Source organism: Gopherus flavomarginatus, chromosome 14, assembly GCF_025201925.1.
Source record: "Gopherus flavomarginatus isolate rGopFla2 chromosome 14, rGopFla2.mat.asm, whole genome shotgun sequence".
Lineage (NCBI taxonomy): Eukaryota > Metazoa > Chordata > Testudines > Testudinidae > Gopherus > Gopherus flavomarginatus.
Genome location: NC_066630.1, coordinates 36053748 through 36069838, shown reverse-complemented (window position 1 = coordinate 36069838; position 16091 = coordinate 36053748). Strand labels below are relative to the sequence as shown.

The following is a 16091-nucleotide window of genomic DNA, read 5'->3' as shown; positions in this document are numbered from 1 at the left end:
TTGGAACAACTTACAAGGACTGTGATGGATTCTCCATCACTGGCAATTTTTAAATCAAGACTGGATGTCTTTCTAAAAGACCCACTGTAGTTCAAACAAGAATTAATTCAGGGGAGTCCTGTGGCTGGTGTTATGCAAGAGGTCAGACTAGATGATCACAGTAGTCCCTTGTGGTCTTGGAACTGATGCGTCTGAAACTCTGATTTGGCATCAGAACACTTTTTATATTCATGTTAAGGGGCTACTCTAATAGCTAACTTGTGTGGTGCACCTAGGAAGGAAAAAAAAGTTGAGTTATGGGAGAGTTATGGTCTTGTAGTCACTTCCCTGGTTCTGCCATTTATGTTTATTAGTGTTTTATTATTTCTGTAATGCCACAGATGTTCACCAGTGTTCTTTCCCCTACCAGAGCTTGATCTTGGAAACAGACCTTTGTTTTATCTCATTGATTTAGGCCTGAAGATCTGTGGCAAACATGTCCCACTGTTGTTAGCACCCGGACAGCTCCATCAATGTTAGTAACATTGGGCCACTAGGCACCCACAGCCATTTGTGTTTCAAAGAGAGTTTTGTCTAACCACAGCTGGTCTAAATGACACCATGTTATAAACACCAGTGACCACAGGTGTTTTCTCACTGTCACAAAACTTTTGCCAAAGAATCTTAGTAAGAAGGATGAGCCCATAGTAATTTTAAACTAATCTTTGGTATATCTAGTGTAGTAATGGTCTTTATGGAGGAAAGTTATCCCCAATTAATTAATGTGTAAAACAACTAATTTGGTACAGAAATTGCATTCATTCTATTGTCATTTACTTTAAATTCTAGAGGTAGAGATGCATTCTAACTCTTACATATTCTTTTTTCAGACTATCACTGCACTTAGCCCCATGTATGGCAGTCGATTTGGCTATGCCCTATCTAATGGTACAGTAGGAGTTTACGACAAGACAGCCCGCTACTGGAGGATTAAAGTTAGTACAATCAAATATGTTCTAAAGAAAGAAATTGGAACGTTATGGCTGAGATTTTCAAAGCCAATTTGCAGATTTGGGGGCCCGATTCCTGTTAATTTTAATGGGAATTAGGTGTCCAAATCTCTTGGTTTTGGAAATCTCAGCCTACGTGTACTCTGGAACTGATTTATTTTATATGCATAAAATGTCACTATACAAAATTAATGGCACATCAATTAACATCTGCCCTGCTGGGCCAATTAGGACTGCAATCATATGGGGGATTTTGAGTTCCTTGTTCATACTGGATTCATTCAGTGGAGATACTGTTGACAAATATTTCGGAGGTACAGTCATTTTACATGGCATTTGTGAGGGACTTGCAGCCTTTTCTGTAACTACATCAGTGCTGCTGGCAGGTGTGCTGGTGATCAGGAAGTAAGCATGTTTGTATTTCTATTCTGCCCACAAAGGAGGTGAGAAGTATGATTTGTGTATTGGTTACAATGCCCAAAGATAAGGCTTTGGGAAAGGCAAATAACAGAATGCTGCTGTTCCCAAGACGTCTCTGAACACAGGTTAGTCTCCTATCTTAGGACTCCACTCACCTTGCACAACTTGACATGTGATTGTTTCAATACAGATGTGTTTCTGTTTGGACTGCTGTTGATTTGACCAAATGAAATGTGTTTTAACAAGAATACAGCAAACAAAATGATAATGGACAGATGGAAATACCTACTAGCTCACCTAGTCCATTTCCCAGAGATCAGCACAGGATTGTTCGCTGCACAAGATTGTTTTCAAGTGCTCTAGCCAGTGTAGTTTTAAATTCTGAAGTAGTGGGGCTTCCCCAAGTTTCGTTCAGGGACTGTTCCACAGCCTAATAGATCTTGCTGCTAGGAAGATCCTTTCCGGATACTCAGTTTACATTTTCTTATTGCCACTGACTGGAGCAGTTGTGATATTAAAAAATCATGTGAAAATGATTTCCTTTGTGCTAAGGGCATTTCCCAGTTGCAAACGAGATTTATAAGAACTCTGGGACTGTAACTCTTGTCTCGGAGAGTCAGGCTCTTGTACTGTCCACTGTTTTTGTGGGAGGAGGTGGGCGTTGATCATCATCTTGGATGGAAACATATTGGAGGGAAAGATTACGTCCTTGGAGAGCACTAGACTGTATCTATAATGCAGGTGCTCAGATTTCAGAGGTACATGATTTATAGGTATGGATGCGCTGACACTCTGTTAGGAGACATCTTGTTACTCCTGTATGCAATCTATATAGATACGTACTCCAGTACCAACAGCAATAGCTTCATGCAGTTGTTCTTTGTTTTTTCCCCAGTCTAAAAATCATGCAATGAGCATACATGCATTTGACCTTAACTCTGATGGAGTATGTGAATTGATCACTGGATGGTCCAATGGGAAGGTGAGTTCAAATGGAGAGAAAGTAGCTGTGAATCGAGAGATTGCATTTGGACAAAACTCTTTAGTTGTATAAGGCTGAACAGAGAAACTATTCAAAAGACTAGACTGAGCTCTGAAGAAATATTACAATGAGCCTAGCTCAGCTTATGAATACCCTGTCAAATACTCCATCATCTATAGGAAGAACAGTCGCCTGGATATTTTCAAAATCAATCAGTACGGTGTAGTAGGTTGTTTCTGTGGTAGTGGAGATTGCGTAGTTCTTCTGAGGTGCTCCTTCCACTTCCAGCTCTGTATATCGAGAACACCCTAGTATCCTTCTCCTGTGTTTCCTGGATGTTCTTAAATGACAAATGAAGGAAACGTATTAGATAATAGAGAAGGTAGCATCATTCTTAACTGTGGAAGGGTTATTACCGCTCCATAATAAATCCATCATACATTGGATAATGTAATTAATATGTAAACTCGTTGTATAAAACTCAATTCCGTTCCCTTTTAACACAGTTGCTTAGCATTGTTGTTTGCTAGAAATGGTTGATTTAGCTGCCAGGTCTCCCATGGACACCATTTGCTAGTGTTTTCTTGTAAAACTGCACTCCTTTCACAATGTCTTATTTCATTATCTCGGGAATTTGATTTTGTTCGCCTCAGGTTAGCAACCTAGAGCCCCAGGATTCATTGGAACCTCTGGTGTGGAGCTGCTAGACTTGATACAACATTGTTGTGTAGGAAACTTCAACACACTTATTCCTCCTTTGTCTAGTCTTTCATATACCGTATCCTCCCTGGTCATTAATTTGAAAGTCTCCAGCTCCTAGTAAAACATTGCTGTGTCCTGTGCCTTGGAAGAGTAAAGCTATGCAGAACTGAAAAATCCCCCCATGGAATGATCATTAAAGGTCATGATATTTGTGCATAAAAGTAACACATTTCATCAGACAAAGACTATGAATAAGGCTGGAGACTGTAAATGCTGCCTTAAGGTTACGTATAGTTTGGTCCTGTCATTGCTGCTTCAATAGGTTGTATCACCTTGACAGCACAGGCTTGCAGCTCCCCTCTTTCTTTTTCGTTTTACTTAGCTCAGGGGAAAGCCTCTCTGAGGAGCGGCTCACTTTTACATGTGTGTCTGGAGCTGTCATTTCATTGCTAGTTAATTCTGGGGGGTATTTTCTTTATCTGATCAACGGAGCCGCAAGTTCACATGCAGTTCCATAAATGCCGCAGGATTCCTCAGTTAATGTCCCAGACTGCAGCATAATTTATCCAGTGAGGTTAGCTTTCATTTTCATCTTGTCTCTTGGAAATGTTCTGTATTTCAGGTTGATGCACGCAGTGACCGAACTGGGGAGGTCATCTTTAAGGACAACTTTGCTTCCTCAATTGCAGGAGTGGTAGAGGGGGATTATAGAATGGATGGTAACACCCAGTTAATCTGCTGTTCTGTTGATGGTGAAGGTAAGAGCATGAAAAATCCTTTGCAGCATCATTGTATTAGTTTAAGCTAAGCAGAAATGCCAAGAGCGTTACCCACAAAGCATTAATACTAATACATTCTATTGTTACAATACCTGCTAAATGTCTTTTGTGTTTGCATGTATTTTTGCCTGCCAAATCTGTCATTGTCCTTTGCAAAATCCAGGGAATAGAAGGGTCAAGCTTTCCACAAACAAGATTTTGAATACTGCCTCCTGGACGATTAACAATCAAACCTGTTTTCTGTATGATGACCTGTGGGCCTGCAAAGTTCAGTTGCTTAGCAGAAGTGATATTCCACTAAGAGTGAAGCAGAATTGTACTCCATATATGCAGAGATACTTCAAGCCATGCTGCTAAAATTGAATGGCAAGGGAAAAAATAAATATGTGTGGGATCTTTTCAGCTTTTTCAGGATAGATAAAGAAGATCTGAAAGAGGTTTATTTTTTTTTAAATATGTATGTTCTTGCTTGTTTTTTTATTTAGCAATTTAGGAAATAACAACCTTGTGTTTTATGAAAGATACTGTGGTTGACTGCAGATCTTGTAAACTTATATTGTGAGATTCTAAGGAAGTGAAACTTAGTTGAGATGGGAGGTATATTTTATTCAAACTACTTAAATAAATTTTCTCAAACTGAATATACAGAGAAGCATGGGGGTCAAAAGAAAGCCTCACAGGTGACTGTCTTAACCATCTGAAACGCGCTCAGCAGTTACACATGAGCCTGGCACAACCTATTTGGAACACAAGTCCAAACATATTAAAGAAAGTGGCACAGCATACCACTCTTTATGCGTACTCCTGAGTGCTTTTACCATACATCATCAGGAGAACCCCCTGCTTATCTTTGGGCATGTAAGCCTTTTTTGCTGGGGAGTAAAGAACCAATGAATAGGGCCATATTAATAAGGCAACTCATCTTAAATAAGCCCTATAGGTTAACATCATAGGCCTTGATCCTGCTCTGAGGCATGGGCTGCTGTCTTGCTGCATGTATTCATATATACACAATACATGGCAACGTGGGATCCTTTATTTTCATTGGAGCCTCTTGGCACTCCTGTATTACAGATACTAAACGATGATAATCCTGCAATCAGGTGCATGTGTGCAGAACCTTACAGCCTCACAGGGCTTCATGCAAGTCATTGGGGCTCTGCATGGGCACAAGATCCAGCCATGCTGAGCCAGTTGCAAGATCGTGGCCATTGTTCTGTCTTTCAGTGTTCCCTCCCTCCCTCCCTCCTTCATCCGAACTGAGTTGTTGACCGCAAAGGAAATAATGGGGTGTATGTGTGTTTCTCTCTCTCTCCATTGGGGTGGTGTGCCTTTAAACTCAGAATCATGTAGAGATTTTCAGTTTCCTCATACCTTTTTCTTGGCGCTGCGCAGTCAGGTAGAACATTCAACAGGAGTGCTGGTTTTTCTCCATTTCATCTTCTCTTACAAACAGAACTAACAGAAATGACAGGGAACAGACCTGTTGTAAAACGAAAGGCCTTTGCAAGCAGTTCTGTGGTTTCTAGCTTGCTACTTGAATTCTCCTGCCTCAGTATCCCCTCCCAGATTCTTGGGTGCAGGGACTCCCCCTGGATCCTATCTGGCTGGACCCAACCTTCTGTTCATCCTGACCATTATGAAACAAATCTTAGCCCTGAAGCTAAGTCTCCCTGAGCAAAAAACAGGAGATAGATTAGGAGGGTTGGCTAGCTAGAATAGATGGAAGCGGTGAGTTGCATTCATACCAAGGTGATAACAAGAACACTTGGCCCCTGTAAAATTCCCAGACAGAAGCTTGGTCAGGATGCAGTAATGTTCAGAGTTGCTTGTAAGTAACTTAAGACTCACCTAAACTAAACTAAATATAAAATAAACTAAAAGAATTCAGAAAGAGAGATCTACGTTGTTCTATTACTCATTCTGATCATTGAGAGTCAGCTTTAAGGAGGCAGGAGACACTTTCATGGAAGTCTCCAAATGCACTAGAAGTCATCAGTGTCCCTTTAAATGTCCAGCCATGTTGTCATGGTAAGTATAATTGTCATGGTAAGTATAGTGGGCTACGTCCTCAGGTGGTGTAAATCAGCATAACTCCATTTACTTCAGTGGAGCTACACCCATTTATGCCATCTGAAGGGCTGACCTGATATTATTTCTCCAGTGAATCTGTTAGTAGGGATTCATGCTGCAAAAGTGGCAATCTGGAGATTGCTGCTAAAGACATGCTTGAAATGCTCGGTCCTTTGTTTTTGTGCAGTACGTGGCTACCTGCCAGGAAGCCAGGAGATGAAAGGAAACTTGATGGATACCAGTGCGGAACAGGATCTGATTCGGGAGCTTAGTCAAAAGAAACAAAATCTGCTGCTGGAATTACGAAACTATGAGGAAAACTCAAAGGTACTTCTCAAAACAAGATGTAGGGCCTGACTCTGGTCTCGCCCCCAGACTCATAAGCTGTTAGAAGAATTAGAGTGCAGTGACAATGTAAAATAGAGACATCGTATGCAACAGGCCTGCTCCTTGCATGTATTCAGCGCCAGCTCTTCTTACTTTAATACCTAACATTGTCCCTACTTTTTTAGTCTACTGAATACATTGGCTCTGCAGAGCTAATGGAGAGGGAGCTGGATTCTCTTCTGGTTCATATAATTGAATAATTAACTTAAGTTCTGATTGCTGGATCTTTATTGTTGGTGATGCATGGGTGAGAAAAAGAGAGCACAGAGGTGATTGAGTGGGAATCTGACAAACGGCAGTGGTTGGGAACATGGGCAGAGTTCAGGGGATCAGGGCAACCTTGACAAATGAGGGATACGTAGCAAAGGACAGAGTTATGCTGAGCTTTAACAACAGGCAGAAGGAAGAGTAGATCCATGCTGTAGGTGTAATGGTTAAGGCCTGGATTCAGCAGTGCACTTAAGTATGTGTTGATGAAGTATGTGCTGATGTCCCATGGCACTTAAGTATGTGCTTAAAGTTTAGGGTTGTCCCAAGCAACCCCTCTCATGCTTTCCTAAAGAGATCACAGTTGGCAACAAGGCATTGTATAAGTCAGATTCAGCCAAGAGAGTTTGAGGAGAAGCCTAATCAAAACATTCTTCACGGATGTTTAAAATATATGAAGGCTTCCCGTGGTGCAGGGCTCTTGGTTGTACATTTAGAACTGCTTTAATGAAAACCTTGCTCTTGTGATGCTGAGCTGGAAGTGTGTGTTTTGCAGCAGGCTGAACTGAGCGTGCAGGTGAACGAAGCTGATGGGCAGAGGGGAGTGATTCCAGCTAACACCCAGCTGCAGACAGCCCTGTCAGTGAATCTGGGCTCTGACAGTCAGGCTGCCCACGTAGAGTTGTGTATTTCCACATCTAATGGTGAGAAATAATTTGCAGCTGATGACGGTTTCTTATAACCTTACATGCAAATATTTTGGTGCATTTAGCCAGTGTTTTGCCTGTCCCCTAGTTGGTCTGTCATTCTCAATGTCTTCTGTCTGGATGCCTTCCTTTCACAGAGTTTTGAATCAACCAATGTTCCATCAATCTGAATAGTTTCTTCTGTGACCCTCATCACCATGGTATCTGAAAGTCTTGTTAGCTCCTTACTGCTTGTTCCTTCTTCCATGCAATTGATACATGAAGTGAAGTAAATTGGTCTTGCTGATCGCTGTCGCCTTCCTCATGTCACCTGTAGGAGTAGCTAGAGAACAATTCAGTATGTGCCAACCTGAGGCTGAGCATGCAGCTGCTGAATCTGGGTCTCAGCATGAAGGCTAAATGTCTGTAATCCAATATCTTCTTTCCCACTCTCACAGAAAACCCTCCCCTACTTAATTTTGAAAGTGAAGCAGAGTTATTGCCTGTGGAAAACTATTAATTAATAAGTCACTTTCTCCCCTTTCCTAAGACACAATTATCCGAGCTGTGCTGATCTTTGCTGAAGGGATATTTGAAGGTGAGAGCCATGTGGTTCATCCCAGTCTCCAGAACCTCTCGGGTCGCATTCAGGTTCCTCTTACTCCTCCCAAAGATGTCCCAGTGGATTTACACATCAAAGCCTTTGTGGGTTACAGAAGCAGGTAAGGTTTATGGAATAGTACAGTGTCAAGCCCCGTTTCTGACGTCAGCAGCGTTTGGTGTGAAACGTAGCAGTGATGTAGCCTCAGTAGCTTTCTGTGCCCTTGCGTTGTAGAAGGTCTGTGACAAGTACAGTCGTTAATTTCTTCAGACCTAGTTCCTGTGCATCCTGACTCCTATTTAAAAGAGAACTGAAATGCTTCTTTAAAAACACAGATGAGATGCCTGATTTCCAGAGGTGCTAAACACCTGCAGCTCCCAATGACTTCAGCTGAAGCTGTGAGTGCTCAGCACGTTTGAAAATGGAGGCCCTACATGCTTAAATCATTAAGGGTCTGATCTTGTTCCCTTGATAGTCAACGGGAGGTTTGCCATTGACAGCTGTGGGACCAGGCTTGGGTGCTAATGGAATATGGGAAATGTGATCTAGATGAAATTATTATAAAGTGAATGCACAACTGTTTCAAAGACTGTTCTTGAGTAATTATTAATGGCTCACTGTCAAACTCGGAGGGCGTATCTAGTGGGGTCCTGCAGGAATAAGTCTTAGCTCTGATACTATTCAGTATTTTTGTGAATGACTTGGATAGTGGAGTCAAGTATCAGAAGTGTAGCCGTGTTAGTCTGGATCTGTAAAAGCAGCAAAGAATCCTGTGGCACCTTATAGACTAACAGACGTTTTGGAGCATGAGCTTTCGTGGGTGAATACCCACTTCCTCAGATGCATCTGAGGAAGTGGGTATTCACCCACGAAAGCTCATGCTCCAAAACGTCTGTTAGTCTATAAGGTGCCACAGGATTCTTTTTTGGATAATGGAGTATAGAGTATGCTTATAAAATTTGCTGATGACACCAGGTTGGGAGGGGTTGCAAGCACTTCTGGAGGACAGGATTAGAATTCAAAACAACCTTGACAAATTGAAGAATTGTTTTGAAATCAACAAGATTAAATTCAATAATAAAGACAAGTGCAAACTACTTCACTTAGGAAGGAAAAATCAAATGCACGTCTACAAAATTAGGAGTAGCTGGGTGGGTGGTAGAACTGCTGAAAAGGATCTGGGGACTGCAGTGGATCATAAAATGAATACAAGTCAATGTGATCCAGTTGCGAAAAACGTTAGTATCATTTTGGGGTGTGGTAACAGGAGTGTCATATGTAAGGCACAGGATGTAATTGTCCCACTCTACTTGACACTGGATACTGTGTTTAATTCTGGGTGCCCACACTTTAGGAAAGATGTGAATAGATTGGCAAGAGTCCAGAGGAGAGCAGTGAAAATGATCAAAGGTTTAGAGAACCTGACCTATGAGGAAAAGTAAAAAACAAAACAAAACAGGGCATGTTTAGACCTGAGAAAAGAAGACTAAAGGGGGATCTGATAACAATCTTCACTTATGGTAATAGCTGTTATAAAGAGGATGGTGATTTATTGTTCTCCATGTCCACTGATGTTAGGACAAGAAGCAATGGGCTTAATTTGCATCAAGGGTTAGATATTAGGAAAAACCATCTGACTCTGCTGAGATAGGCTTCCAAGGGACATTGTGGAATCCTTGTCATTGGAGGTTTTCAAGAACAGGTTGGACAAACACCTGTCAGGGATGGTCTAGGTTTACTTGGTCCTGCTGCAGTGGAGGGGGCTGGACTTGACCTCTCAAGGTCCTTTCCTGCTCTACATTTCTGTGATTGCATATGGGCTGTACTCTGTCAGATGCTGACTGTCCTCAACTCCCTTTGACTTCCGCACAAGGCCTGGATCCATGTTTGAGGGCAGAATTTGTACAAATCACTATAAAAATAAAATGCATCTGGAGTAACATTTGAGAATCATTTTCTCTTTGCGTTTGCCTGCCAAGACCCGAGTTCAAGGTTTTACTTCCCCTGCTCCATCTAGTGGTATCTCTCCCAAAAGTGTAAGATGTGGTTGGACTAGAGCTTCCTTTACTGTTTCAGGGGCCATCAATCCACTGCAGAAGCAATGCAGAGAACTGAATTCAGGGGTTCCAATCATCTTTAGTGTTATTTTTAATAAGTCTTAATTGTATTTATTAATAAAATGTCTCCCCTTTTATATCTTCTGTGTAGAGTCCTAATGAATGTTATATTCCTTGCAGGGATTGTGGTGACAGAATCTGTGTTGTAAAATGAATCATCCTGAATTTGTTAATGGAAGGGTGCAATAGACAAACCACTGGTCTGGTGGTAAATTTCTCTCTCTTTTTCTTTGGATTCCTTCCAGCACACAATTCCATGTCTTTGAACTGACAAGACAGCTACCCCGATTTTCAATGTATGCTTTGAGCAGCCCCGACTCGGTCCCTGAACCTCTAAGCTTTGTTAACTTTACAATCAGTGAGAGGGTACAAAGGGTGAGTTTATGCTCTGCATCTTATTTTCTGGTTCTGAGCACAGTTGCTGTGGAGAGTTTGTAATTAACTTGGGAATCGCTAGAGCAAAGAGAAATAATGTAATTTACTCCACTACTATCAATAAGAGTCTGTGTTTAACAGTTTACAGCTTGAGTTCATGGTTCTTCTTTTGAAATGCTGGCATAGCAGAAACATTCGCAGAGTTTCTGTGCATCTGCAGGAAATAGCTGCTTAAGACCAAAAGTTCTAGTAGTTACTTGTCCCTTCATTGTACTTTATCTAGTAGAACGTGGCCAGCTTGCACTAATGGAAGGGCCCCGGAGTGAATGACTGAATTTTGTAAATTAGCAAACGGGAAAAGTGCAATAAAGTATCTAGATAATTCAACTTACTTCATGGGTTTAATTCAGCTCAGATTCATAATGGATCAGTAAATGTTCTGTAGTTTATCTTGGAAATATGGTGGGATGGCAGCTCGCTACAGCCTGGGCTGAAAATTGGCCAGTTCTTGGGAGTGGCTTAGTGAGGCTGTCTGGTGCATATGTAACTTACATTGCATTGAAATTCGTGGGACAAAAATACTTCTAACTTGGTGGTTGATGATAGATTGATCAGATGTAACACTCTTCTCTAAGGAAAACTTTCTGGCCTTGCCCCTCTGAGCTCCATCTATCTTAGGTACGTCTACGGCTTCCGTTATGTGAGCGTCCCACAATGTGTAATGTATTTATTCTCACATCACCCCTGGGAGGTAGGGCAGTGCTTTTATCCCCATTTTACAGATGGGGACCTGAGGCACAGAGAGGCTAAGTGGCTTGCCCAAGGTCACACAGGAAGTATGTGACAGAGCAGGGATTTGAACCCTGGCCTTCCAAGTCCTAGCTACTGCCTTAAGCACTGAACAATCCTTCCTCTGTCCATTTCTTCTTATGTATTATTTGTATTAGTGTAGTGCCTAGGAACCTTGGTCATGGACCCAATGTGCTGGGTGCTGTATAGACACAGAACAAAAAGATGGTGCCTGCCCCGAAGGGCTTATGTGACTTTCTTACTTACTTGATTCTCTTATTCATAATATTATACAAAATCATGCTTTGAACAGCCCACGTATAGCACAGCAAATTGTCCCCATTCCACTAGGTGGGAGAGAGCAAAATTAATCATGAGTCATCCTGTTCTGTCCAGTGGGGATGCTGTGATCCTAGTAAACTCCCATTTGGGGTCTGTTTTCTAATAGAGCCACTTTATTTCACGACCCAGAGTAGGATTTTGCAAATAATCACAAGATGCACTGAACTGGGTGCTCTGCAGTATATCTAGTGTATCCCATAATGTCCACTAGAGCAAATATATTCCAGACAGTTTCCATGGGAAGGGTAATGTTATGAATTTATTTTTCTAGGTTGTCATGTGGTTGAACCAGAGCTTTCTGTTACCAGAGGATGCAGAGCTCCAAAGTGCACCTTTTCAAGTCTGTTTCACTTCCCTGCGTGATGCAGGACAGCTGTGCATAAAAATCAAACCCAATGGGGAGGTAATTTTTACTCTCATTGTACTCTATTTAGGTCTAATCTTATTAACGAGCAGTGAAACTGGGAGGAAGTGCCCACATGGGAAAGTGAACAGGGAGCCAAGGTACAAAGCAGAGGAGGGACCAAGCTATTAATATTTCCACTAGCTTTACGCTATTTCTGTCCAGCTAAGAATTGTTGTATTTAGTCCAGGAGTGCAGGAGACCGGACTATACGACCTCTTGAGGTCTCTTCCAGTCCTACGATTCTTTGATCCTCTGATTATCATAGCATCAAAGTGTCTCATGGTTTTATATGACTGCACAGGCAGATGAAATGCTAGTGTTTTAAGCAGGATTTTGTCCTCATTGGTAGTGCCCACTTTCCTATCTGGGAGTCAAATTCCAAGCTCAGCCAGTGATATGAACAATACAGCATGGTGCTCCTTCAATTTTTTGAAGCAACATATTCTTATATGGTGAAATTCACTCTGGTGCAGAGAGGCAGAACAGAGCCTCTCCACCACTGAAGCCCTCTTTTGAGGGCTTAGATGGCATGTAACTAGAGCATGATCCTTGTGCTGGCCCTCTGCATAGTGATGCATTTCTCCCTTAGGTCCTGATCCAGAGTCCCCTGAAGTCAGTGGAAAGTTTCCCATATACTTCAGATCTAGTCCGTAGTGCTTAATTCTAGCAAAATGTAGTATCAGATTAATGGGCCTTCCAATGGAAATCTTGCAGTATTAACTGTTTTGAGCGTTAGGCTGAATATGCTACAAAAGGGGTCCTGTTTAATGGTTGTGAAGGGAGAATTTTGAAGAGGGGAAATCTGAAACTTACTGTTTTTACACCTGTTAGATTTCTATCAGCACGGATGATATAGATCTAGCCGGTGACATTATCCAGTCAATGGCCTCCTTCTTGGCAATTGAAGACTTGCAGGTGGAAGCAGATTTCCCTGCGTACTTTGAGGAGCTGCGGAAAGTGCTAGTTAAGGTGAGTAGGCACCAAGCATGTCAAAGTGGTGGTTGATTTGGTGGTGGATGGTGGCTTCAGGATTTGATGACTTTTCCTCTCTTTCTATGTCTAAACTTTCTGTGGCTTTCTGCTATTTAAACCTGCAACCATGGCTTACTGTGCTCTGAATTAGAGAGGGTAACAGCCCCCCTTTTCCAAAATTTCTTGTTATCCAAAACAGGGTCAGGTCCCCTCCTAGCTGTTGATGATTAGGACAATTCCCTCATTCTGTAAACTGGCCAGGAAATTCAAAGTCCATTGAAGTTGATGGTGTGAATCAGGGAGATCAGTAGGCCCTGAAAGTCTCATCTAGCCTTCCTCTTCCTGGGCAGAGATCCAGTTGGAGGGATAGGAAGCTGTTCCCTGTTAACTTGGTGTAGTTTCTACCTTTCAAAGCTAAACTCTCTGATTTGCATGGACTTCACAAAGTATTTGGGTGTCTTTACTCTTGATAGGTGGATGAATTTCATACAGTTCATCAGAAACTCACTGCTGACATGGCAGACCACTCCAATCTTATCCGCAGTATGTTGGTTCGAGCAGAAGATTCACGCCTCATGGGAGACATGTGAGCAGCCATTGCATTTCTGTATAATTCTCTGGCTCTGGTGGCCAGTCATAGCTTTTTGGTAGAGAAGAGCACCCTTAGATAGCAACAGCTGCGTGGATCAAGGCTGCATTAAATCTAGGTGCCTATTATTTACGCATGATCATTGTGTTCCTGACCTGTTCTTTAGGCTGAGAACCAGCAGGCGGATGACTCAGTGCCGGGTAGGCTATGTGAATCAGCTGTGAGGTAGTGTTGTCAAACAGCTATGCCAGAGGGAGTCCGTTGTGTGAAGAGGAAGGGAGCAGTAGCTGGGAAGGGCAGGACTCATCCTCTTTAGGGTGCAGTGAGGAAGGACTCTGAGCAGGAGACTGAGGAAGAGTTTGTTCCCTGTGTTTTCAGGGCATTAATCCTTTGCTCTGAACAGCTCTGTCCTGAAGCTAAGGCCTAATGTCCACATCACAACTGTGTATTGCAAGAAGTGGACCGATCTAATGCAATTAATGATCAGCAAGACTAACTCTTCTGGGGAAACTAACTCCTTTTCCCAGAGCTTCCAATCACTAAGAACATACATAAGAACAGCCATACTGGGTCAGACCAAAGGTCCCATCTAGCCCAGTATCCTGTCTTCTGACAGTGGCCAATGCCAGGTGCCCCAGAGGGAATGAACAGCCCAGGTAATCATCAAGTGATCCATCCCGTTGCCCACTCTCAGCTTCTGGCAAACAGAGGCTAGGGACACCATCCCTGCCCATCCTGGCTAATAGCCACTGATGGACCTATCCTCCATGAACTTACCTTGTTCTATTTTTAACTCTGTTATAGTCTTGGCCTTCAACATCCTCTAGAAAGGATACCACGGGTTGACTGTGCGTTCTGTGAAAAAATACTTCCTTTTGTTTGTTTTAAACCTACTGCCTATTCATTTCATTTGGTGACCCCTAGTTCTTGTGTTGTTTACTTTCTCCACACCAATCATGATTTTATAGACCTCTGTCATATCCCCCCTTAGTCATCTCTTTTCCAAGCTGAAAAGTCCCAGTTTTATTAATCTCTCCTCATATGGCAGCTGTTCCATACCCCTAATCATTTTTGTTGCCTTTTTCTGAACCTTTTCTGAGTCTAATATATCCAGTATTGCGGAGCAAAATGCTAATGGGCGGAGGCATGTGAAAAAGAGAGAGAGAACAGAGTAAATATATTGAGTGACTTTGTTTTCCTGGTGTAAGTAATGAGGAATAACATATCTGACTAGCTGTGGAGTTATGTTGGATACCCATCTATCTCTGATACATTCGGCCTTCTAGCTTCAGACAACTTGAGAACAGCAGGTGGCCGCAGTAACCATAGTAACTAAATATTATTGCCTTTTTACATTAACAAAACATGAATTGTCGCCTGGTTTCCTTGTCCCTTGAGTCTCCCTTGTCTCTGTTATTCATTTTCACAGGAGAAATATGAAGAAACGGTACATGGAACTCTATGATCTTAACAGAGATTTACTTAATGAGTATAAAATTCGCTGCACCAACCACACCGAGCTGTTAAACAATCTCAAATCTGTAAATCAAGCTATCCAGCGAGCGGGACAACTGCGTGGTAAGTCCAGGGCAGGGTTCTCCTTTGGGAACTCCATTTTTGGCTCAACAAGCCAGGGTAGAGAATGGCACATCAAAGAGCAAATGCAGGATTGTTAGAGCTTGTCTTGAAGGCCAGATACATTTTGCTGTATGGTCCAGGACTTAACAGTGGGAATCTTGCTTCAGTTTTCAGCTGCAGAGTAATATGAAATCTCTCCATACTTGCTTAAACTGTAGTGTTACTCGCATTTTTAAAAGACAAATACAAATTATCTCTACAAGGTATAAGATATATACTCTAATCTCAAGGGTCCCAGGAAATGCTGTTCAAAAGTAGGTAGCCTTTGGCCCAGATCCTGCAAATTTTATTGCATGGCATTGGGGTCAGCCTGTGCAGAGCAGCTTGCAAATTAGGACCTCTCTTTCTATTGCCCATGAAACTTGAAACTTCAGAGTATGGCTGAGTACAGAAAACATATGGGAGCTAAAGCATAAATAGAGTCTGAAAATCAGTCCAAATTCTCTTTTTAAACCCTACCGTACATTTATTTTTAAGCTTTGTTCAACTTGGTAAGTCATCAGCCCTATCGCTATTGACACGTGTGAACTCAAATTCGATAGCATATGTTCTGAAAACTTGGAGGTAGGTGAGAAATTGCTGGGCTGAGAACAGAAATTCAATATCAAACCTAATTTGTTTTTTTCTAGTTACTTGGCTGGAAGAAGCACCAAGTGCAGTCCCTCGGCATTTCCATTACACTAATTACTTGCTAATGAATTGATCATGAGTTGCTGGGCACCCTAGATTCTTAGGAAAGTCAGGGAGTTATGGGTGCCCAGCATGACTTTGGGGCAACAATTCAAAGCAGTTACCAGCATTCTGAAGAGTGTAAGACTTACTGCTTTTATTAAAACCATTTTTACAATGTAACATTAAACGTTAAATTTGAATTCTTCACTTCTGGCCCAGAAGTTTAAAGGAGGACACTCTCAGGTTAAATCAGAGTATTGTAAAGTTTAGCTACATTACTAGCGACACCTTAAATTATTAAAACTGACCATTAAATATACTTTAGCCTTTGCCGTTGTGTGGTTTCTTTACGCTTTTCTCCTTGT

The 16091-nt window shown here is 41.9% G+C and overlaps 1 protein-coding gene across 1 annotated transcript in view; it reads left to right on the top strand.

Annotated features, from left to right (window-relative positions):
• The window catches only part of BBS2 (Bardet-Biedl syndrome 2), a 29085-nt gene that overhangs the window by 12039 nt on the left and 955 nt on the right, over positions 1 to 16091 (top strand). The window contains exons 6-16 of the mRNA XM_050922774.1: positions 870 to 974; positions 2305 to 2391; positions 3716 to 3851; positions 6133 to 6272; positions 7096 to 7243; positions 7776 to 7947; positions 10189 to 10318; positions 11721 to 11852; positions 12687 to 12824; positions 13301 to 13413; positions 14846 to 14994. Coding sequence (XP_050778731.1) covers positions 870 to 974; positions 2305 to 2391; positions 3716 to 3851; positions 6133 to 6272; positions 7096 to 7243; positions 7776 to 7947; positions 10189 to 10318; positions 11721 to 11852; positions 12687 to 12824; positions 13301 to 13413; positions 14846 to 14994 — 1450 coding nt within the window. The remainder of the gene's footprint in view (positions 1 to 869; positions 975 to 2304; positions 2392 to 3715; positions 3852 to 6132; positions 6273 to 7095; positions 7244 to 7775; positions 7948 to 10188; positions 10319 to 11720; positions 11853 to 12686; positions 12825 to 13300; positions 13414 to 14845; positions 14995 to 16091) is intronic.